Raw genomic sequence first — 24,519 nt, 5'->3', positions numbered from 1 at the left:
CTAGGGCCATGATGCCAGGTCTGGGGCAGGTTTATGGGCACGGTGGCTCTGTGGCCTCTGGGTCCTCAGGGAAACTCTCTGGTCTTTTCTCAGGAGGCCCAACCCCCAGCCCCCGGCCAGTCCATCCTCCAGCCCTGGGGTCTTCACGGCCAGCCCCCTGCCAGGGGCAGCCCGAGGCAACGGGCTGGAAGCAAGGGTGCAGCTCTCCCCATGCCTTCGACGGGCGCAGCCCCTGCCCAGCGCCCCAGCACTCGCTCATACTCATCCACCCTCTATTCCACGTCCGACATGGCCTCCTCTTCCCTCTACAGAGAGAGAGAGAGAGACAGTCCAGGTGGGCAGAGGGCCAGCCGCTCGTCTCTGTGGGAAGCCCTGAGCCTGCCATTCCCCAGCCCTGGACCAGCTGCACCGGGCCCGCGCCCCTGTCGTGCAGAGACGCCCTTTCAGCAGGGCCAGGCTGCAGGCTCCTGAGTCTTCTGCAGCCAGGCCTCTTCCCAGGGAGCAGCTCAGCGACAGGGAGGAAGCCGCAGGGTCAGCCAACGCCTGGGGCTAAACTCAGGGCCCACGGTCACGGGGAGAGGCCGCTGCATGAGGTTCTGCCTGTGAAACACTCAGAGCCACCGTGGGGCAAACACGGAGGACGGAGCATGGCTTCAGGGCCTGTGGAGGCTGGAGGGAAACCCGAGGGACACGCGGCTCCAGAGCCGCCCAGGGCCGCTGTGTTGGTGGCTGCACAGACACACACAGGTAAACGGCCAGGGGCTCACCCTCACATAAGGTCACACACCCACAGCACACAGCAGACACACACCAACACACACAATATCAGACACACACCAGATACCAGACCCACAGAGGCTAAATGGAAGGGAGCTCACCCTCACACGTGTGCATACACACGCAGCACACAGCAGACACTGGTTACACCAGACCCCAGACACATGGGGAGTATGAGCTGAGCAGGGAATCAGGCGGATCACAGATGAGGGAATACCCACGTCCCAGCCTGTGTGGTGGTTCCCAGGGGACCCTGGGCAGGTGTGGGGTCTGTTCATCTCTCACAACTGCCGTCTCTACGAAAAGCCCAGCTCCATGGAGCTTCTCCAGGGTGTCTTCCATGCGGCTCTGGGAACAGAAGCTGGGGTCCAAGCCCCACTCCCAAGGCCTGAGGCAGCCCAGGGCCCCACATGGGGAAGTGTCTTGCTGTCCCAGTCGCTGTGAGCACACGGAGAGGCCAGAGGGGTGGCTGGGAGGTGGGCATGGCTCGGGACACGAGCTCCACGCCCTGTGTGTGTGACCGTGGGAAGGCTGTTGGCCCCTGTGCCTCAGGTTCCTCTTCTCCAAGGGGAGGAAAGCTAGGGTGAACGGAGGCTGTACCCAGTGCTGTGGCCACCAACCTGTGACTCAGGCTACAGTGACGGCACCCTGGACGGGGTGCTGATGCCCACTCACCTGTCCCCCAGACCCCGCCCTCATGGTTGAGACCCACCCAGGCACCTGTCTGCAGACATGCGGTGAGCCCCAGCTCTGGCAGGTGGCATGGTATTCGCCACAAGGCAGCCCCTTTGTGGCTCAGAGGTGCTTGAAGGAGCCCTGCCCGTAGCCCCCAGGGGAGACTGCCTCAGGCGGCAGCCTCAGGCTGGTGACTCTTCTGAGCCTGCTCCCAGTCATCCAGTCCTGCTGGGTCAGGGCAAACAGACCTACAGTGGGGCAGGCAGGGTGGGGCTGGCAATAGGGTGCTTTGGACTGAAGCTGGCTCCCCTGGGTGGGGGTACTCATCCCAAAGAGTCTCCAAATGGGGCGTGGGGAAAGAGCGGCAGGGGGACAGCCCCCAGCCCAGGGTGGGTGAGGACTGGCAGGTCAGCACTGCTCCCAAGGGAGCAGTCAGGCCAGGGGCCTGAGCGCTGGGAGAAGTCTGTCACCCTGGGGTGCAGGGAGGCCTCCAGGGAGGGGGTTGGCCAGCCTGAGGTGCGGCCCTCACACTCTCTCTGTGGCCCTGCGAGTCCCCCTACTCCTGTAAGCACAGCTCCTAAAAATAGAGCCGCTCAAGAGGCAGATCGGGGTGGGGGAGGGCTTCCAGCCCAGAAGAGGCATCTGAGATCGCGTCCAGGCACTGGTGGCAGGAAGGAGGGGGGCCAGGGGGACCTCCAGTTGGAAGAGGGGCCAGAAGGCCCACGCCAAGCTCCCATCTGTCCTTTCTAGCAAGTCGCCATCACAGCCAAAAGGCCAGGGTCACCTTTCTTGGGGAATAAAGCAGAAACACTGGCCATGCTGTCAAAGACCAAGGTTTAATACCCAGCTTTGCTGTGTGACCTTATCTGAGTCACTTAACCTCTCTGCGCCTCTGTTAACCTATCCATGAAACAGAAGAGCAGAGGCCTCACCCTCAGCCCTGTGCCCAGCAGGCAGCTGGACTCGTCCTGACAGCAGCTGTTGGCCCACCTGCAGAGCTGGACCAGGGCAATGAGATCCTCCCAGGTTCCTGCCCGAAGACCCAGGGTAAAGAGGAATTCGGGAGGTCAGGCCTCCCAGCTGCACCAGGACAAGAATGAGCCTCAAACACCCATCTCCAGGTGCCTCCCCCCCCCCCCCCCCCGCAACCCCCAGCCGTGTTCCTTCAGGAGGGAGCGGTTCTCCCTGCAGAGCTCCAGCAGGTGCTCTCCCCAGTAGGATGGGGGGCAGGGACCCTGGGGTGGGGGCACTGGACTCAGGGTTAACACCCTGACCCAGAGAGCCGCTCTCCCCCTCCAGGAAACGGGTCTCTCCACGCTGCTCAGCCGTGGAGAGCCCTGTACGTGTTGTAGCCACGCATTCTGGGAAACAGACTCATTCAGAAGGACAATGCAGATAGTGGAGTGCAGTTTATTACACCGGCGGGCCCAAGGCAGAGTCTCCTCTTAGCCAAGGACCCTGACCAGCATTTGTGAAAATCTTTTATACCCCATGTGTACATGTCTGAACCCACCACTCCAAATTCCTTGAGACTTACATAAACCAAGGAAAATACAATCCCAATAGGCCCATGATTCAGGTGCTATGTGCTCGAACAGTCAAACAGTTAGCCAATAATCAATAACCCTGAGGTTACACTCTGATAGATACAGACAAATTTATGGCCTGTCTGGAGGAAGGGGTGATTAGTGTATGTTTTCTCTTAGGCGATGAGTAACCTAGATAGATCTTCAAGGTTCCCTGGTCTAGAGGGGGTCTTGTCCTTCTGTTGTTTTCATAGGCACTAAACACAGAGTTCAGAGTTCATTGGAAAGGTGGCTGAGCATGATCAGCATGAACAGGCCTAAGATGGAGTCCATGCCCTATGAATTCCTTCATCTGGGGTGTGGCCCAGCCCTGCATCTGCCTGGAAGGGCCTCCAGGGTCCCTGGTCCCCTGGCTGCTTCTGGTGGGCAGGCTTTCTCAGCAGTTCTGACAGCTTCTGAACCCCATGGAGGAGAATGTGGCCACGAGGACTGTTCTGACTGGTGTGGGCACCCACAGCCCGGCTCTGCTCCCCGGTGAGGGGGGAGGACCTGCCCAGGATGGGGCAGGGGCTCCTCGCCTAGAGGGAGGAGGTGTCAGGAGGGGGAGTCCCCGAGGGTCGGAACATCATTTCATTTAGAGGCCTGGCCTCTCCATCCTACAGAGGAGGAAAGAGACCCAGGGAGGGACAGCTATTCACCCAAGATCTTCCACCCACCCCAGGCCTTCAGTGGGACGTCTGTGATTCACACCGGAGTCTCCAGCCTCAGGCTGAGGGTCCGTTAAACTAGGTTCAGGGAGTTATCTCTGAGACTCCGCCCTCTAAAGCTCCCGAGGGAAGGGGGCCTCTCCCAGCTCTGACACCCAGTCAGAGTGGACACTGTGACTTCGGACAGAGGGCCCAGACTACAGGGCATGCCTCTGCTCTTAGAGCCTGCCCCAGTCTTAGCCAGAACAGGAGCTGCCAATGGGTCTTGTGGTGTGTGCTCTGCCCTGTGGGGTCTGGGAGAGGGCAGGGGCTGGACAGGCTTTAAACAGGCCCGCGGCCTGGTGGTGGGAGAAATGTGTGCGGGAGTCACGCTGAAGGTGGTGGGGGCAGGGGGAGAGGGGGTGTTGGCTGCTCTTTTGGCAGGTGCCAGGGACAGGGCTAAGGGAACATGTACCGCAGGCCATATAAGCACATGTGGTCTTCCAGCTGCTCAGATAAACTATTTAAAACCAGGACAGCCACGCAGGGGACAGGAGGGAGCAGGCACATAACACAAGCCAGCTGTCTGTCCTGAAAACCCCGATAAAGCAGATGCCAGCAGTCAGGAAGGCAGGTTGGGGCATAAGCTCAGCTGTGGTGATGTGTGGACAAGGGTGCTTCCAGGCTACTGGCTCCTCTAGCGGGTGAACACCCTTAGGGGGGAGGCAGGCTCTGGCGGCCTCAGTGAGCACACCTACAGAGGGGTCTGCTTGCCCCCCAAGCCACGTGGCAAGCCCTCCCCCACTGGGCAGGGAGTAGACCCACTGCAGGGTGTCAAATTCAAGGTCAAACTTCCAGCAAAGAGCAAGGGTTCTCTTCAAAGAGGCAGCTGGTTGAGTAGAGGGGCAGGGAAGATGGTTGAAATTCAAGACACGACAGCTTAAAATTACAATCTGCTAAACCCACTAGAATACAATGTCCACGTGGCCAGCACACGGGCCTTGCATTTGCTTGCACGCCTGTGTCTGCGGCCTCCAGCACAGCACCTGGGTCATGGACGGGCTTGGGACAGGACAAAGAAGAGGAAGCAAACCTGGGATAGGCCTGCTCTCTGAATTCTCAGGGCCCCTGTCCTGCCCAACTCCTCCTGGGCCCTGAGCCCCGGCCCTGCCAAGGGCCGCCTGTGGTGACGCACACTCCTCTCCGTGGGCAACGATAGCCTCTCCCCGCATCCCCCCTCGCCTGACCCACGTCCCGCCCCCCCTCAACTTTGTTGCCTGGGGAGCCCCAGGCCCCATCCGACACGCGCTCCTCACCTGCTCTTCTGTTGACCTGGCCCCGTCTCAGCTGAGGCTGTCCTTCCACGGTCCCCGGGGGCCTCTGAGCCCAGTGGCCCTTCCCGTACCAGTAGATCCGGGGCAAGACCGGCTGAAGCCAGGAGCCAGCAGCTGGCACCGGGGGACAGTGAGCAGCCAGGCTGCCACCCGCTCTCCTGGTCTGGCTCCCGGGAGCCCAGCCAGGCTTTATGTCCTGCCCCGAAATCTGCAATTTAGGAACCGCTTTTCCTACACCTTCCCTTAACTCAAGCTACTTCAGTGGGTGCCTTGTAAGCTCAAAAGTCCTTCAAATGGGACAGAATTTGCTTCCGTGGATGCCTGGGAGAGGGCTCTGGCACCCGAGGCCCCACAGGAAAAGCCTGGCAGGTTCCAGGCATCCGTGGCCTGACTGTGTGTGGGATCCAGGGGCCATCCTAAGGCAGGATGGACTAACTCGGAGCACAGGCGGCCGTCACTGCAGCCGCCACAGCTGGCCTGCCCTGGACGCCCTGCCCTTGCCCACGAGGGGAAGTCACCTCTCCGAGCTAACAGCAGATGAGGGACAAGAACACAGAGACGGTGCCCACGGCCCTGGGGACCCACAGGAGGCCTGGCACAGGAGGCGGGCGTGGTCAGGCGGGTGCCCGGGCTGTGTGCTGTCCTCACACATCGCCCTGAGGTCGCCCTGGGCGTGCGTCCCTCCTCCCCCGCCCCGAAGGGTGAGTGCAGGGCCTTCATGTGTAGAGTGAGTGCAAGAGGGTGGGCAGTGTGGTGCTGCCCGCTGCACCCTTCCCAGGAAGCCCCAATGGGCACTGAGGGCTCCCCCAGGGGGCAACAGCACCAGCCACACAGAGCACGCAGAGCTGACGGCACCAGGCTGGCTCTGGCTGCTTGGTCTACACACAGCTCAGCGTCCCCTCTGGCCCAGGAGGGCAGGGGAGAGGAGATCTAGGTGTGGGGGCAAGTGTGCTGGGCTGTGGCCACAGAGGCTGCTGTCAGACAAATGCCTGCCCCCCTGGGGCCCCCACAGCTAGAACATCATCCCCACACTGTTTAGCCTCCGCTGAAAAGCAAAGCTTCTGGCAAGAATGATTTTTAAGGAATTATTGGTCACACCTGAGAGTGATTGAGTTTATCAGCTCTTTCCTGAGTGTGGGGAGGGGCACAGGATGGGTTAGCCAGGACAGCAGGTGGGGTGTGAAGGGGAGCAAGGCAGGGCCTGGGAGAGGTCAGCATGGCTCCTCCAGCCTGGCAGGCAGCACAAGGACGGTGGGGGCCAGCCTGGGAGAGGTGCACGGAGACACTGGTGCGACCTGACGGACCCGGAGGAGGAGGAAGAGCAGGAGTCCACGTGGACAGGGTGGCGAGGTTCTGTGCAGATGCGCAGTGCCCGCAGCTGGACAGGCTTGGGACACACCTGCCCCAGAAGGGTGGGGAGGAAGCTGGCCAGCATCCTCCCGGGTCCAGTGTGGAAAGTGGGCGGGAGAGGCAGCCAGCGCGGCTGCTGGCCTGAGACTGGCTCCTCACACCTGTGGGACCAAGGACGGTTAGGACAAGGGGGTTCATGGGGCGGGGCAGGGACACCCCCTTTTCCCCAGTCCCCCCACGCTGGGCAGGGCCCAGGCCTGCTGTGGAGGAGTGGGCACCTGCTGGCCCATAGTCTCCAGGGATAACCGCCCCAGCCCCTGGGCCCCGACTCACCTTGGCACCCAGCGGGGGCTCCGGCTTCTTCCTACACTGGGGACTCTTGCCAGCTTCCGACTCCTACTGCGTCTCCTGGTTCTGGGCATCAGGACAGAGACCGGGCTCAGGCTGCTGCAGAGTCCCCTGGCCCGTCCCTTCCTGGGGGAGGACTCCAGGCCCTCCTTCCGCCCTCTGACCCACAGGCTTCCCCACAGCCATCCCGCATGCAGAGCTTATCCACTATGCTTGGGGCTGTCCCGTCCCTGACGGGTCATTCCACTACGAGAGGCCTGCAGGGAGACGCGCAGTACCTGTGGGCCCTGCTGTGCTGACCCCTGGGCCCTGCTCATCCACAGGTTGAACTGTGACTTCTCCACCCCTGAGAGCTGCAAGTTCTCCTGAGGAGAGAGCTCCCACCTTGGGGCCGGGCTGGCATCTCCAGAGGGCCCCCCTCCCCACATCTACACGGCCAGGCCATGGGACCCTCCCCTGGAGCTGTGTGAACAGCTGGGCTGGGGGCTCAGCAACAGGCATGGCCGGGCCCTAGAGTCCGCCAGACAGACACAGGAAAGCATGGAACTGTCCTGCAGTGCCCAGGCTTCAGCTCTGCAGACCCCAGGCTCAGCGGTCTGCAGACGCCTGGCAGGACCGAGCCACTCACCTTGTGGCTGGAGGCTGGGCCCTCGGCTCTGGCCCACCAGCGAGGGGGACTTGGCCTCCGCCTCCATGCTGGGGCTGCTCACCTGGACGGAGCAGGGGGCAAGTCATGCGGGAGGACAGGCAGCCCGGAGCCCCCGCAGGCCCGGCTCACCCTAGCAGCAAGGGGCGGTGGCAGCAGGCTGGTCCTCTGCCCCCGCCTGCTGCCTCGGCTGTGGAGGTGCAGCCACAGGCTCAGGGCCAGGCCAGTGGACAGGGTTTCCAGGGATGGGGGAGCTTCTAGAAGCATCTGAGGCTTCCCTGGAGTCTGGGCCTGGGATGAGGGTGTGGTGTGGGTGCCAGGTGAGACCCCATCCCAGTCCCCTGTCCTGTGGGCAGCAGAGCAGGCAGGGAGGGGAGACAGAGCTGGGGCCGGCCTGGAGGGAGGACAGGAGAAAGGGAGGAAGCCAGAGACACCGGGAGGACAGCAGATGGGAGGACAGGAGACAGGGAGGCAGCCAGAGATGCCGGGAGGACAGGGAGGTGGGGGGCACCGTGCACCTGCAGAGTGACAGGCGGGAGGCCGCCAGCCCGGGGCAGAGGCCCCGCCAAAGACTCGGGCTCCTTCTCAGGCCCAGTGCCCCGCTGCCTCCTGGGGCTGGATGGGCACTCTGCTGAGGCTGACTGCTCCCAGTCCTGGGGCCACACTGGGGCCATGGCCCTGACTGGGGCCGGCTGCATCTCGGGGACTGGGGTCTTCTCGAAGACGGTGGCTTTCTCAGACACTGGTCTTTTCTCTGAGTCGCTGGCTTTGTCTGGAACTGCCCTCTTTCCTGAGACAGCTCTCTCCTCCAGCACAGAGATCTTCTGGAACATGAAACATTTACTGGGGCGGGGAGTCTCAGGGTCCAGGCTTGCTTTCGGCTCAAGTGTCTTCTGTGCAGCAGACGGCTTCTAGGAGCCCGCATGTGCCCTGCCCGCCAGCACCCCCTGCCAGGCCTGCCGTGGAGGAGTGGGTGCCTGCTGGCCCACGTTCTCCAGGGAGAGCTGCCCCAACCGCTGGGCCCCCACTCACCTCGGCACCCAGCGGGGCCTCTGGCTTCTTCCTCCACTGGGGCTTGCTGCCAGCTGCCAACTCCCTCTGTGTCTCCTGGTTCTGGGAATCAGGTCAGAGACCGGGCTCAGGCTGCTGCAGAGCCCCCTGGCCCGCCTCTTCTCAGGGGAGGACCCCAGGCCCGACTCCTTCCACCCTCTGACCCGCAGGCTTCCACATGGCCATCCCGCGTGCAGAGCATCTCCACTGCACTCAGGGCTGTCCCTCCCGTGATGGGTCATCCCACTATGAGAGGCCTGCAGGGAGACCGGGGCCAGAGGGGCACATCTGGTACCTGTGGGCCCTGCTGTGCTGACTCCTGGGCCCTGCTCATCCACAGGATGAGCTGTGACTTCTCCACCCCTGAGAGCTGCAAGTTCTCCTGAGGAGAGAGCTCCCACCTTGGGGCCGGGCTGGCATCTCCAGAGGGGCCCCCTCACCACATCTACACGGCCAGGCCATAGGACCCTCCCCCGGAGCTGTGTGCACCGCTGGGCTGGGGGGCTCAGCAACAGGCATGGCCGGGCCCTCGAGTCCGCCAGACAGACGCAGGAAAGCATGGAGCTGTCCCACAGTGCCCAGGCTCCAGTTCTGCAGACCCCAGGCTCAGCGGTCTGCAGAGCCCTGGTGCGCCAGGGCCACTCACCTTGCGGCTAGAGGCTGGGTCCTCTTGGCTCTGGCCCACCTGCTCCTTCTCGAAAAGGTGGCGCTTGCTGGTGACATCCACGGGAACCACTGGGAACTCAGTGTGGAATGGGTTTGCATACCTGATAGACTCTGATCTCTGGGAGCAGAGAGCACAGGCCGTTGACGCTGGAGCCTGAGGCCCCTGGCATGCCCAGCACACCCCAGGGCCCGGCCCTCTCACCTGTATGGCCGAGAGGTATTGCTCCACCTTCAGGCCTAATTTGACCGAGCTGGCCGGGAGCCTCACGCTGCTGCTGCAGGGCAGGAAGACAGGGCGAGACAAAGCAGGTGAGGCCTTCCCGCCCACGGGACACCGGGCCTGCCCCTGTGCCCCACCTCACTCTGGCAAAGAGAACGCGGCCTCTGTACACAGACGGTGGGGGCTCCCTGTCCTCCCGAGACACGGTCCATTTGGCAGGACCCCCAGGCCAGAAACAGCTGCTGTCCCTGTGCTGTGGAGTCAGTCCCGCCTCAGACGCTGCTCCCCTCTCTCCACCTTCCACCCTCCCGAACCCCAGGCTCCCCTTTCCAGATCAACCCCATCCTGCCCTCAGGCACAGGCAGCATGAAAGGCCCATGACCTGGGTCTGATGCCCTCCTGAACCTGGTGCCCCAACCCTGCTCCCCGTGCTGCCACGCAGGCTAGCTGGCCTCCATGCGGACTCTGTTCCAAGCCCCTCCGCTTGCCGACCCTCCGTCCAGAGCTGCCTGCAGCGCTCTCCCCACCTCACATCCCCTGATGCCCTCCGCCCCCTGCCATCGCCCTGCTGTCTCATAGAGTTCTCCCCACCTCATGCTCCCTGACGCTCACCATCTTCTGCCCTCACCCCACTCTCGCAGGCTGAGCTCCCCTGACTGCAAGGGGCTCCAGCCCTCGGTTCCTGTCCTGAACCCCTGGGACCTCTGAGCCCTGTGGTTCCTGCACGTCTCACTCTGAAGCAAAGGCAGCAACTCCCTCATCCACTGTGTGCCCCACGTCCCCAAGCCTCGCCCAGGACTGCTGGTCTCAGAGACAGTCTTGGGGCAGATGGTGCAGCCTGTGTGCATGAATCCCCAGTGCTTGACTCAAACGACCCCAGCACACCCACTCGCCGCCACCCCGCCCCCGGCAACCCATGGCCCAGGACGTCCCCTCCCACCCGCATTCTCCAGGCAGCTGGACCCTCCCCTTGCTGCACCTCATGCCTCAGCCCCACATCAGATGAACCCCAGGCCCTGACCTGCGGGTTAAGGCCGCCTCTGAGCTATCTCTCCGGGGGCTCATCTGGAAAGAGAAGAAAGGTGCCAGTGAGCGGGGTCCGTGGCAGCCACAGCCTCCACAAGGGAGGACTTGCCTCTCAGAACACAGCCCACCCTGGGTTCTCGCCCGCACTCTCCTCTACACAGACGCCAGCCACACCCCCATGAAAGGCCTGCCTTGGGCCTGGGGCATGGCCCCTCCCATCAAGCCAGGTCAACAGCCCCTCCTTGATGCCCCCAGATCGTCTCAGGGTGCCTCCTGCCTGCCTCCCCACTGCCCCGAGCCCTGCAGGGAGGGGCCCACAGCAGCCAGGCTCACCCTGAAGGAGATGGCGTGGGGGCTGGAGCGCTGCAGGCTGCTGCTGAAGGTGGGCAAGGCCACTGTGGGCGAGGGGGACTTGGCCTCCGCCTCCGTGCTGGGGCTGCTCACCTGGACGGAGCAGGGAGCAAGTCATGCGGGAGGACAGGCAGCCCGGAGCCCCCGCAGGCCCGGCTCACCCTAGCAGCAAGGGGCGGTGGCAGCAGGCTGGTCCTCTGCCCCCGCCTGCTGCCTCGGCTGTGGAGGTGCAGCCACAGGCTCAGGGCCAGGCCAGTGGACAGGGTTTCCAGGGATGGGGGAGCTTCTAGAAGCATCTGAGGCTTCCCTGGAGTCTGGGCCTGGGATGAGGGTGTGGTGTGGGTGCCAGGTGAGACCCCATCCCAGTCCCCTGTCCTGTGGGCAGCAGAGCAGGCAGGGAGGGGAGACAGAGCTGGGGCCGGCCTGGAGGGAGGACAGGAGAAAGGGAGGAAGCCAGAGACACCGGGAGGACAGCAGATGGGAGGACAGGAGACAGGGAGGCAGCCAGAGATGCCGGGAGGACAGGGAGGTGGGGGGCACCGTGCACCTGCAGAGTGACAGGCGGGAGGCCGCCAGCCCGGGGCAGAGGCCCCGCCAAAGACTCGGGCTCCTTCTCAGGCCCAGTGCCCCGCTGCCTCCTGGGGCTGGATGGGCACTCTGCTGAGGCTGACTGCTCCCAGTCCTGGGGCCACACTGGGGCCATGGCCCTGACTGGGGCCGGCTGCATCTCGGGGACTGGGGTCTTCTCGAAGACGGTGGCTTTCTCAGACACTGGTCTTTTCTCTGAGTCGCTGGCTTTGTCTGGAACTGCCCTCTTTCCTGAGACAGCTCTCTCCTCCAGCACAGAGATCTTCTGGAACATGAAACATTTACTGGGGCGGGGGAGTCTCAGGGTCCAGGCTTGCTTTCGGCTCAAGTGTCTTCTGTGCAGCAGACGGCTTCTAGGAGCCCGCATGTGCCCTGCCCGCCAGCACCCCCTGCCAGGCCTGCCGTGGAGGAGTGGGTGCCTGCTGGCCCACGTTCTCCAGGGAGAGCTGCCCCAACCGCTGGGCCCCCACTCACCTCGGCACCCAGCGGGGCCTCTGGCTTCTTCCTCCACTGGGGCTTGCTGCCAGCTGCCAACTCCCTCTGTGTCTCCTGGTTCTGGGAATCAGGTCAGAGACCGGGCTCAGGCTGCTGCAGAGCCCCCTGGCCCGCCTCTTCTCAGGGGAGGACCCCAGGCCCGACTCCTTCCACCCTCTGACCCGCAGGCTTCCACATGGCCATCCCGCGTGCAGAGCATCTCCACTGCACTCAGGGCTGTCCCTCCCGTGATGGGTCATCCCACTATGAGAGGCCTGCAGGGAGACCGGGGCCAGAGGGGCACATCTGGTACCTGTGGGCCCTGCTGTGCTGACTCCTGGGCCCTGCTCATCCACAGGATGAGCTGTGACTTCTCCACCCCTGAGAGCTGCAAGTTCTCCTGAGGAGAGAGCTCCCACCTTGGGGCCGGGCTGGCATCTCCAGAGGGGCCCCCTCACCACATCTACACGGCCAGGCCATAGGACCCTCCCCCGGAGCTGTGTGCACCGCTGGGCTGGGGGGCTCAGCAACAGGCATGGCCGGGCCCTCGAGTCCGCCAGACAGACGCAGGAAAGCATGGAGCTGTCCCACAGTGCCCAGGCTCCAGTTCTGCAGACCCCAGGCTCAGCGGTCTGCAGAGCCCTGGTGCGCCAGGGCCACTCACCTTGCGGCTAGAGGCTGGGTCCTCTTGGCTCTGGCCCACCTGCTCCTTCTCGAAAAGGTGGCGCTTGCTGGTGACATCCACGGGAACCACTGGGAACTCAGTGTGGAATGGGTTTGCATACCTGATAGACTCTGATCTCTGGGAGCAGAGAGCACAGGCCGTTGACGCTGGAGCCTGAGGCCCCTGGCATGCCCAGCACACCCCAGGGCCCGGCCCTCTCACCTGTATGGCCGAGAGGTATTGCTCCACCTTCAGGCCTAATTTGACCGAGCTGGCCGGGAGCCTCACGCTGCTGCTGCAGGGCAGGAAGACAGGGCGAGACAAAGCAGGTGAGGCCTTCCCGCCCACGGGACACCGGGCCTGCCCCTGTGCCCCACCTCACTCTGGCAAAGAGAACGCGGCCTCTGTACACAGACGGTGGGGGCTCCCTGTCCTCCCGAGACACGGTCCATTTGGCAGGACCCCCAGGCCAGAAACAGCTGCTGTCCCTGTGCTGTGGAGTCAGTCCCGCCTCAGACGCTGCTCCCCTCTCTCCACCTTCCACCCTCCCGAACCCCAGGCTCCCCTTTCCAGATCAACCCCATCCTGCCCTCAGGCACAGGCAGCATGAAAGGCCCATGACCTGGGTCTGATGCCCTCCTGAACCTGGTGCCCCAACCCTGCTCCCCGTGCTGCCACGCAGGCTAGCTGGCCTCCATGCGGACTCTGTTCCAAGCCCCTCCGCTTGCCGACCCTCCGTCCAGAGCTGCCTGCAGCGCTCTCCCCACCTCACATCCCCTGATGCCCTCCGCCCCCTGCCATCGCCCTGCTGTCTCATAGAGTTCTCCCCACCTCATGCTCCCTGACGCTCACCATCTTCTGCCCTCACCCCACTCTCGCAGGCTGAGCTCCCCTGACTGCAAGGGGCTCCAGCCCTCGGTTCCTGTCCTGAACCCCTGGGACCTCTGAGCCCTGTGGTTCCTGCACGTCTCACTCTGAAGCAAAGGCAGCAACTCCCTCATCCACTGTGTGCCCCACGTCCCCAAGCCTCGCCCAGGACTGCTGGTCTCAGAGACAGTCTTGGGGCAGATGGTGCAGCCTGCGTGCATGAATCCCCAGTGCTTGACTCAAACGACCCCAGCACACCCACTCGCCGCCACCCCGCCCCCGGCAACCCATGGCCCAGGACGTCCCCTCCCACCCGCATTCTCCAGGCAGCTGGACCCTCCCCTTGCTGCACCTCATGCCTCAGCCCCACATCAGATGAACCCCAGGCCCTGACCTGCGGGTTAAGGCCGCCTCTGAGCTATCTCTCCGGGGGCTCATCTGGAAAGAGAAGAAAGGTGCCAGTGAGCGGGGTCCGTGGCAGCCACAGCCTCCACAAGGGAGGACTTGCCTCTCAGAACACAGCCCACCCTGGGTTCTCGCCCGCACTCTCCTCTACACAGACGCCAGCCACACCCCCATGAAAGGCCTGCCTTGGGCCTGGGGCATGGCCCCTCCCATCAAGCCAGGTCAACAGCCCCTCCTTGATGCCCCCAGATCGTCTCAGGGTGCCTCCTGCCTGCCTCCCCACTGCCCCGAGCCCTGCAGGGAGGGGCCCACAGCAGCCAGGCTCACCCTGAAGGAGATGGCGTGGGGGCTGGAGCGCTGCAGGCTGCTGCTGAAGGTGGGCAAGGCCACTGTGGGCGAGGGGGACTTGGCCTCCGCCTCCGTGCTGGGGCTGCTCACCTGGACGGAGCAGGGAGCAAGTCATGCGGGAGGACAGGCAGCCCGGAGCCCCCGCAGGCCCGGCTCACCCTAGCAGCAAGGGGCGGTGGCAGCAGGCTGGTCCTCTGCCCCCGCCTGCTGCCTCGGCTGTGGAGGTGCAGCCACAGGCTCAGGGCCAGGCCAGTGGACAGGGTTTCCAGGGATGGGGGAGCTTCTAGAAGCATCTGAGGCTTCCCTGGAGTCTGGGCCTGGGATGAGGGTGTGGTGTGGGTGCCAGGTGAGACCCCATCCCAGTCCCCTGTCCTGTGGGCAGCAGAGCAGGCAGGGAGGGGAGACAGAGCTGGGGCCGGCCTGGAGGGAGGACAGGAGAAAGGGAGGAAGCCAGAGACACCGGGAGGACAGCAGATGGGAGGACAGGAGACAGGGAGGCAGCCAGAGATGCCGGGAGGACAGGGAGGTGGGGGGCACCGTGCACCTGCAGAGTGACAGGCGGGAGGCCGCCAGCCCGGGGCAGAGGCCCCGCCAAAGACTCGGGCTCCTTCTCAGGCCCAGTGCCCCGCTGCCTCCTGGGGCTGGATGGGCACTCTGCTGAGGCTGACTGCTCCCAGTCCTGGGGCCACACTGGGGCCATGGCCCTGACTGGGGCCGGCTGCATCTCGGGGACTGGGGTCTTCTCGAAGACGGTGGCTTTCTCAGACACTGGTCTTTTCTCTGAGTCGCTGGCTTTGTCTGGAACTGCCCTCTTTCCTGAGACAGCTCTCTCCTCCAGCACAGAGATCTTCTGGAACATGAAACATTTACTGGGGCGGGGGAGTCTCAGGGTCCAGGCTTGCTTTCGGCTCAAGTGTCTTCTGTGCAGCAGACGGCTTCTAGGAGCCCGCATGTGCCCTGCCCGCCAGCACCCCCTGCCAGGCCTGCCGTGGAGGAGTGGGTGCCTGCTGGCCCACGTTCTCCAGGGAGAGCTGCCCCAACCGCTGGGCCCCCACTCACCTCGGCACCCAGCGGGGCCTCTGGCTTCTTCCTCCACTGGGGCTTGCTGCCAGCTGCCAACTCCCTCTGTGTCTCCTGGTTCTGGGAATCAGGTCAGAGACCGGGCTCAGGCTGCTGCAGAGCCCCCTGGCCCGCCTCTTCTCAGGGGAGGACCCCAGGCCCGACTCCTTCCACCCTCTGACCCGCAGGCTTCCACATGGCCATCCCGCGTGCAGAGCATCTCCACTGCACTCAGGGCTGTCCCTCCCGTGATGGGTCATCCCACTATGAGAGGCCTGCAGGGAGACCGGGGCCAGAGGGGCACATCTGGTACCTGTGGGCCCTGCTGTGCTGACTCCTGGGCCCTGCTCATCCACAGGATGAGCTGTGACTTCTCCACCCCTGAGAGCTGCAAGTTCTCCTGAGGAGAGAGCTCCCACCTTGGGGCCGGGCTGGCATCTCCAGAGGGGCCCCCTCACCACATCTACACGGCCAGGCCATAGGACCCTCCCCCGGAGCTGTGTGCACCGCTGGGCTGGGGGGCTCAGCAACAGGCATGGCCGGGCCCTCGAGTCCGCCAGACAGACGCAGGAAAGCATGGAGCTGTCCCACAGTGCCCAGGCTCCAGTTCTGCAGACCCCAGGCTCAGCGGTCTGCAGAGCCCTGGTGCGCCAGGGCCACTCACCTTGCGGCTAGAGGCTGGGTCCTCTTGGCTCTGGCCCACCTGCTCCTTCTCGAAAAGGTGGCGCTTGCTGGTGACATCCACGGGAACCACTGGGAACTCAGTGTGGAATGGGTTTGCATACCTGATAGACTCTGATCTCTGGGAGCAGAGAGCACAGGCCGTTGACGCTGGAGCCTGAGGCCCCTGGCATGCCCAGCACACCCCAGGGCCCGGCCCTCTCACCTGTATGGCCGAGAGGTATTGCTCCACCTTCAGGCCTAATTTGACCGAGCTGGCCGGGAGCCTCACGCTGCTGCTGCAGGGCAGGAAGACAGGGCGAGACAAAGCAGGTGAGGCCTTCCCGCCCACGGGACACCGGGCCTGCCCCTGTGCCCCACCTCACTCTGGCAAAGAGAACGCGGCCTCTGTACACAGACGGTGGGGGCTCCCTGTCCTCCCGAGACACGGTCCATTTGGCAGGACCCCCAGGCCAGAAACAGCTGCTGTCCCTGTGCTGTGGAGTCAGTCCCGCCTCAGACGCTGCTCCCCTCTCTCCACCTTCCACCCTCCCGAACCCCAGGAACCCCATCCTGCCTTCAGGCACAGGCGGCATGAAAGGCTCATGACCTGGGTCTGATGCCCTCCTGAACCTGCTGCTCCCCATGCTGCTGCACTGGCTGGCTGGCCTCCATGTGGACTCTGCTCCAAGCCCCTCTGCTTGCCAACCCTCCGTCCAGTGCTGCCTGCATAGCTCTCCCCACCTCACGCCTGTAGGGTGCAACCACTCCATTTTCAACAAATACCTCTTCTCTGTCAGGCCCTGCCGTTTACAGATGAGGAGCAAAGACAGGCAGGGCGCTGGCCCGAGTCACACGGCAATGGGCACAGGAGCCGGGAGTGGTGCCCAGGCCTCCGTGCCCCCATGGCCACGTGGGTGCAGTGCAGGCCAAATGCCCTGCGCCCCCTCTCCAGGAGCCGGGGAGCCGCACGGGAGGCTGCCCCAAACCTGGGCTGCTGCAGAAGGGCCCCTCCTGTGCCTCCACCTGCCCGCCCCAGCTCAGGTGAGTTCACTCGCTGGCTGAGCCTCCTGCCAGGTCTGCGAACTGAGCTTGTTCAGAAGTGAGAGGAGATGCGTCCCCCGAGTGGGCCCTGTCCCCGCGGTGAGGCGTGTTGGGGAGCTCAGTCTCGGGGCTAGTGATCAGACCAGCAGCACCTCCTTCCCATCAGAATCCACGGGGGTCCACTAGCAGAAGGGGGCCGGGCTGAAGGGGCATGGTTGGCCCAGGGCCCAAAAACCCCCAGGTCGTGCCCCTGGTGCACGAGCTGTGCACCCACCTGAGAGGCGGGTTAGCACTCTCAGGAGCGTGGAAGGATGAGCTAAGCTTATAAAATGCCCAGCAAGAGCGGCCCAGCTCACCCACACTGGTCCTGACTGCTGTCCTGACCAGCCTGGGGCCCACAGAAGGTCAGCCCACTCCCCAGGCAGGGGCAGCTGGTCCATCCTCACTGGGGTCCTGCCTCCCACCCGCACCTCTCAGGGGCCGGCAGGTCCTCATCGTCCGTGGTGAATCTCAGGTTCCAGAGTCGCCGCCGGCGTTCTCGCTCCTGTTCCTCCTTGTCCTCCAGGGCCCACTGCTGGGTCCGGCTGGCGGGAATGGAGGGTCAGCATAGCCTCAGGGTGACGTCCAGAGCGTCCCCGCTGCTGACATCATGGGTGAGGGGAGCGGCGTTCCGGACTTCACCCTGCACCCCCACTGGAATGGGGGTCCACCCTGCCTGGGCGCCCAGGGAAGTGGCAGGGTGGTCACTGCTCAGCCCGAAGGAGGCAGGTGAACCTGGCCGAGCCCGGCTTTGATCTGAGGCTCTCAGATGAACAGTGACTGAGAAACATCCCAGCTCCCCGGCTCCCCTGGGATGTCCCAGCCCCGCAGACAGAGATCCCAGATGAACCAGCCATCCCCAAAGGGGAACCCAGCATTGCTTCCCTCACTGTCTAGGTGCTCCAGCCTCCTTCACCTCCGAAAACCAGCCTTCCCGTGGGCGGGAGTGAGGGGCAGAGCCTGCCTCTGGCCCCTGGTCACTTAGTCACTCACAGTCATTCATAGTCATTCTCAGAGCCATAGTCACTCTCATACCGGTCCCCCTCATAGCCAGCCCCCAGACCCCGCCTTCCACCATCCTGCCTCCAGCCCCATGTCCCTACAGCACCCTGCCCCAGCCTCCCACCAGTCATCCTCACCCACCTGCCCACGCACCTACCTCCCCCCAGCACCCCACTCCCATTCTAGCCAAAGAGCAAAGAATTTCTGAGGAACCAAGCTGGGCTAGCCTCCCACTGGGAACTACAGGGTCACAGATCCACCAGCCAAATACTGAGAAAGGGAAGTGAGCCCCGCTCTGCACCGGGAGGGAAAGGGCTGGACTGCAGATGGGGGACAGGATGGCCTGGAGGCCAGAGGCTGGGCCTACTGGGAGGGAGGCCAGGGGCGGGGCCCGCGGGGAGGGAGGCCGAGCTTCCCCAGGGGCCACAGGGGAAGCTCCAGGCCATGTGGGCCGGGGCTCCTGTCCAGCAGTCTGGGCCCCGATCAGAAGGGTCCGGGGAAGGCCACCCTCTCGCCTCCCAGCATCACTGCAGGGTAGTAAGGCTCCCGCCTGGTTAGCGCCCAAAACTGTTCCCCAGCCTCTCCGCTGCCGTATTCCTACCGTGGCCTCGCCTGCCTCTACAGAGCCTCACATGCAACCACGGAAGAAGTATCATAGGAGGAGCAGACACGTGACCTGGAGGAAACCCACAAGTTTTACCAAGTGAATGACATATAAAACCTATCTAAGAAGCTTCCTAAAGGAAAGAGCCCCCGGACCCTGGGGAGACTTCTGCAGGGCCAGGTCAGACAGCCTGCTTAATCCTCCCACCTAAGGGGGGGTCACTTCCCTGCACCTCCCCAGTCCTCCTCCCTAAAAGGGGCAGGAGCCACACCACCACCCTGACCTCTTCGTTCAGGCCCAGCGTCATGTTCGCTGACCTGGTGTTTAGTAAACTCACGTTTTTTGAGCAGGGCTCCCCGGCTCGTGAACAAAAGGACAGGAGGGACAAAAGACAAGGGGCGGCAGCGCTGGAGGGGACAGAGCTGTGAGGAGCGGGGGTGCTGGTGGAGCCGGCATGTGCGGCATTGGGGGCGGGGGATGCTGAACTCAGCAGAAGGGGAGCCAGAGCAGGTGCTTCGGGACCAAGGGAGACGCGGGTTCACTCCATGTGTGGGGAGCCACTAGGAGACTTAAGTGATGGATTTGGGACACAATTTGAAGGCAGAGTCTACTGGGTTTGCTGGGGGGCTGGATGGGGATGGGGGGCCAGCGAGGCAATGAGAAAAATGAAGGAAAGTGGGCTTGAGCAGCTCCTGGTGGTGCTTTTAGAAGGCTGGGGGCCATCAGGGAGGGAAGGTTTCAGTGAGATGTCTCAGCAGTGGTGGTGGGGGTGGGGCAGGAGGACGTGAAGGGTGAGGAGACACTCACTCGATGGAGGAGAGAGGAGCCAGCCTGGTGGACCACAGGAAGGGGATGTGCTGAGACAGCAGGAAGGGGCCCACCGGGCAGTGCTGGGCAAAGAGGCTCCCAGACCCTTAGAAAAAGCTCGATTGGACAAGAGACAACCAGGGGGCTCCAGAAGGAGGAGCTTGTAACGCCCAGCCTCTGAGAAGGGTTAACAAGCAGCAGTGTCAGAGATTTGCAAACAAAGTGTGGAGAGCTTGTCCCATGGGGAGAGAAAAGGCCATGGGACAGGGTGCATCCACCACAGTGCCCAGAACATGCATGCCACCAAACGTGGCGCCAGGTACAGAGGGCAGGGCTCTCCTTCTTGTGAGGTCACCAGATCTCTCCCTGACATGTGGGAGCACAAAGGGGCAGCAAACCCTAGGCCCTACAATGGTACCTGCCCACGCCTGGCTGTCAGCCTCGCTGGCGGTGCAGACCTCAGCACCCCTGCCTGTCAGGGCTCGACTCCCCCTGAGTGGGTGGGAAGGGCTCCAGCCCAGGCACCACGGCCTTGATCATGGGATGGAAACTGGACCACTCCAGGCCACTGCCATCACTCACTTTACAGGAATCCATGGCCCCTCAACCAGGCCCTGATGCTCTTGTCCAGGTGAGAAAGGCCCCCTGCACGTGGCTTCCCCTGGGTCCACAAGGTCAGCCCTCCCCCTGTGGACCCTCCCTCGAGTCCACAGTTTGGGGTCAGCCATGTGCTGCAGAGATGAGAGTCCACCCCCAACAGGGTGACTGGCCCACAGAGCTGGGACTCCCCTGCACACCTGTGGCCAGGTAGGGATGGAACGCCCAGGATTCCTTGGGCCTGAGCAAGCCTGTTCCCACACAGGCCACTCAGCACTCAGGGAAAACTGCTGGTTTGTAGGTGGAACCTGGGTCAGACAACGTGTGATCTGTCGGAGTCTAGTCTTGGGGAAGTGACTCATACCAGACAGCTTCTTGCCCAGAGGGTGTCAGCCCAGGCATCCTGGAGTGACCCCCAGCTGTACACCAAGACCCCACTGCTCACCTGGGTGATGTGCTCACCCCCAGCCCAACAGAAACGCTATCTCCAAACAAAGAACTACCCCTCTTAAGAGAAGGAAAGGGAGAGAAGGACAGGAGGGGTGGAGATCAGACTCCCAGGGGGGCGGGTGAAGCCCCAGGAATGAATATAAGGTACCCAAAGGCCCAGGGCAGTGCCAAAGAATGTTCAAACGTCTGGACAATTGTATTCATTCCACATGCTGCTAAGGTTATGCTCAAAATCCTTCAAGTTAGTCTTCAACAGGATGTGAATTGTGAGCTTCCAGATTGCAAAACTGGGTTTAGAAAAGTCAGAGGAACCAGAGATCAAATTGTCAACATCTGCTGCATCATAGAGAAAGAAAGGGAATTCCAGAAAAACATCTACTTCTGCTTCATTGACAATGCTAAAGCCTTTGACTGTATGGATCACAACAAACTGTGGAAAATTCTTTAAGAGATGGGAATACCAGGCCACGTTACCTGCCTCCTGAGAAATCTGGATGCAGGTTAGGAAGCAACAGTTAGAGCTGGACATTGAACAATGGACTGGTTCAAAATTGGGAAAGGAGTACAACAAGGCTGTATATTATCACCCTTATAACTTATATGCAGACTCTAATAACTTATATGTCTATAACTTATATGCAGACTACATCATGCGAAATGCAGCTGGATGAATCCCAAGCTGGAATCAAGATTGCCAGGAGAAATATCAACAACCTCCAATATGCAGATGATACCATCCTTACGGCAGAAAGTGAAGAGGAACTAAAGAGCCTCTTGATGAGGATGAAAGAGGAGAGTGAAAAACTGGCTTAAAACTCACCATTCAAAAAACGAAACTCATGGCATACAGTCCCATCACTTCATGGCAAATAGATGAAGAAAAGTTGGAAGGAGCGACAGATTTTGTTTTCTTGGGCTCCAAAATCACTGTGGACGGTGACTGCAGCCAGGAAATTAAAAGATGCTTGCTCATTAGAAAGAAAGCTATAACAAACCTAGATAGTGCACTGAAAAACAAAGACACTACTTTGCCAACGAAGGTCCGTATAGTCAAAGTTATGATTTTTCCAGTAGTCATGTATGGATGTGAGAGCTGGACCATAAGGAAGGCTGGGCACCAAAAATTGATGCCTTTGAAATATGGTGCTGGAGAAGACTCTTGAGAATCTCTTGGACAGCAAGGAAATCAAACCAGTCTATCCTGAAGGGAATCAACCCTGATTATTGGAAGGACCAGTGTTGAAGCTGAAGCTCCAATACTGTGTCCACCTGTTGGGAAGAGCCAACTTATTGAAAAATATTCTGATGCTTGGAAAGATTGAAGGCAGGAGGAGAAGGAACGACAGAGGATGAGATGGTTGGATGGCATCACCGACTCAACGGACATGAGTTTGAGTAAGCTCTGGAGTTGGTGATGGGCAGGGAAGCCTGGCCTGCTGTGGTCCATGGGGTTGCGAAGACATGACCGAGGGACTGAACAACAGCAAAGGGCCCAGAGCAGTGCTCAGCACTCAGAAGCACACGCGTTTGGTGAATACAGTGACCAGTAAACCAATAAACAGAGCAGGTAGGGCTCTGACATGTGCCTAGACAGCACCGGGTGCTCACAAGCGCCACTGACAAGAGGCCCCCACAACCTTGAGGAATGCAGGGGGGGGGGGTCACCTCCATTCTGCAGATGAGGCTTCCAAGGCTCACAGGATCAACAAGGTACCCACGGCAGGATGGCCAGTAAAAGAAGGAGCCGAGGTTCCCGGCGAGGGCAGCCTGTTAACCACAGGCCCAGTGCCAGGAAGGATGCCCAGGGAGGCTCCACCTTCTCAGGAGCCCAGGAGCTGAGCAGTCAGAGGGAGTGGGGTGCCTGGGATTCCCCAGGTCAGCTTGAGCTCTGGTGCAGACTAGGGAAGCAGGTTTGGGGAGACCCAGCGGCCAACGGCTTGTCCTTTAGAGCGCCAGGGTCAGTGCACGCCAGCACCCGGGGGTTTCGAGCCATGGCCACCAACTGAAGCCCCAGCAGCCACCCCCGCTGCCCTCACCACCTAGCTGGCACTTGGACACACAGCCCTCTCCGCTCCAGGCAGGCCTGCCAGCACCCATGCTCCATCCTTAGACAAAGGGATCTTCTCTTCCCTTCTGTGGTTTGGGAAACTCCCTGCCCACTGTGCAGGGGAGAGTCAGTTTGGCTCCCTCCCCAGGCCCTTCTTCCTGAGTCTGCCGTGCCCATGGTCAGCAGCTGAGGGCAGGGGTGTCCCTGCGGGCCGGTTGACCAGCAGAACCTTTCTTTCCTAAGGGAATTGGCACACAGAAATCTGCTGTGTGATAGGTCAAGGCTCAGCTGCCTGGGAAGGGTTAACAGGGGAGGGCACAGAGGCTGCCCCAGGGCATTCCGTGGAGGCCCAGGTTCAAAGGGCAGGTCATGCAGCCCTTGGGAGGGGAAGAGCGGGTGCAGGCCTGACACTAGGCCCTCTGACCCGGGGCCAGTGTGCTGCCCGAGGGGAGCCGGCCTCCTCATGCAAGGGGCCACTGTTGATGGTCAGTGAGGTCCGCTCCAGCCCTGACGGTCTAGGGAGAGGTGCCAGGGAGAACCAGGCGTCTTGGGAGGTGGCAGGGCTGCAGGAGGCCAGGTGGGGAAATGATTAACCCCTCGCTCTGTCCTGGGCACCCGACCCACCATCCAGGGCTGGGCATCTGCATTTTGATCTGGCGCCAAGGATGGGGGGCCCACTGGCCCTCCACTGCCCACCTGGGCCCTGCCTGGAGCCACACTCCTCACCCCCTCCTCAACACCCCCCACCATCTCCTAGGAATCTCGTTTGACAGTGACTCACAGCCCTTCCCTCTGCCAGCTGGGGCTTGTTCCCGGGAGCGGGGCAGAGGGTCCTGGCTCCAGCTGCCTCCTGGGCGAGCATTGGCAACAGCTGCGGCAGCCCAGGGCCCTGGGGAGGCAGGGCAGCTTCCCCAGGGCACTAGAGCCCACCCGTGCAGCCACTGGAGCCCAGGGCCTCTGAGCAGAGGGCCAGCAAAGACCAGCCCTGCACCGTCATGCTCAATGTAGGTCTGAGAGGACGCGAACGCCCAAGGCCCAAATGGCGACGTCAGAACCTCCCACCCACCCAGACTTCTCCGCACTACGCAAGACCCACACACACCCGAACACAGACAGGCCCCGCTTGGAAACACAGACACTCACGCATCAGACCCACACACCGAGTCCAAGACCTTGACTACCAGCCCCACCCTCTGCACAGACCCTCCCTGGGTGTGACTGGGCTCTGAGATGCTGGGCCTGCGTCCAGAGCACCAAGCATCTCCTTTCTTGGGGGGTATCCTCCCCTCTCCAGACCCCACAGGCCTCTGCTGTAGAGAAGTGAGGACAGAGAGTCCAGGGGGACCTCAGCCCTGGTGGGGGAGGTGCTGCCATGGGGGGGGGGGTGTCCCTAGAGGGTGGGGGAGAGGGGAGGGTCAAGGTCCAGATGGGAGGGTCTGCCCACACCTGCAGAGTCAGCCTGGCCTCACCACCCAAACGCCCGCCTGGGGCCAATTTCTACCAGCGAGAGCCCTCGGGTCAAGGAGTAGGGGCCTACGCAGCTCCTGCCCATCCACTACATGGGCCTCAGTCTTCTGGGGGTGGTGTCAGGGGGTCAGGAGATGCTCTTGGGGGTACGCCAGGCAGAGTTCAGGAGTCACCAATCACATGAAGGTGCTGCCTCCTGGACACCCACCCCCAGGCTTCTCTGACCCTGACTAGATGTTCAGAAGACGAAGATGAGACACCCAGTCCCTGGACCCTTTGAAGGCCCCACTCGTGAGTGAAGACCGAAGCACAGAGAGGGAGAGCGCCAAGCATGAAGTTCCCCAGCGCTGACAGCACCCCGAAACGCTGCGCCCAGAACCTGAGCCCCATCCCTGGGAGGGTACCTGCCTGCTCGGCCTACTCACTGACCCTGCTAGGCAGTGTGGCCGCCTCTTCCTGGGAGGGGCCTCTCAGACTTTTCAGAGAAAGACAAGCAGTCAGGGGCAGCTCAGAAGCTGAAAATTGACCGTTTACCTCCTGAACGCCTCCCCAGCGCCCAGAGAGGCCTCTCCGGGCTAGACAGCCCTCCGCAGGCAGCCTGCTCGGGCCAGCGTCCACAAGGAGTAAGGAGAGCCGGAACCCCGGGGGCTGCACGGTGTGAAACCGAGCCTGTGGCCCCAGGAGCAGTCAGGACCCCGGCTCACCTGGACAGAGGGGCCCAGCTCTTCCTTCTATCTGACAT

General features: G+C 62.3%; 1 protein-coding gene across 1 annotated transcript; it reads right to left on the bottom strand.

Annotated features, from left to right (window-relative positions):
- Positions 1-272: 272 nt before the first annotated feature.
- LOC128071101 (uncharacterized) lies at positions 273-24,519 on the bottom strand. The gene is given in 26 exon segments (XM_052664060.1): positions 273-305; positions 2,385-2,482; positions 4,981-5,112; positions 7,325-7,406; positions 7,861-8,166; positions 8,375-8,455; positions 8,688-8,774; positions 9,039-9,176; positions 9,261-9,333; positions 10,300-10,343; positions 10,638-10,748; positions 11,203-11,538; positions 11,540-11,632; positions 11,718-11,798; positions 12,031-12,117; positions 12,382-12,519; positions 12,604-12,676; positions 13,643-13,686; positions 13,981-14,091; positions 14,546-14,881; positions 14,883-14,975; positions 15,061-15,141; positions 15,725-15,862; positions 15,947-16,019; positions 17,235-17,348; positions 24,482-24,519. Coding segments are annotated over 26 exon segments (3,021 nt in total).

This window comes from Budorcas taxicolor, unplaced genomic scaffold (genome assembly GCF_023091745.1).
Source record: "Budorcas taxicolor isolate Tak-1 unplaced genomic scaffold, Takin1.1 scaffold1432, whole genome shotgun sequence".
NCBI classification, from domain to species: domain Eukaryota; kingdom Metazoa; phylum Chordata; class Mammalia; order Artiodactyla; family Bovidae; genus Budorcas; species Budorcas taxicolor.
The sequence above is the reverse complement of the archived record's forward strand: the minus strand, read 5'-3'. Positions and strand labels throughout refer to the sequence as shown.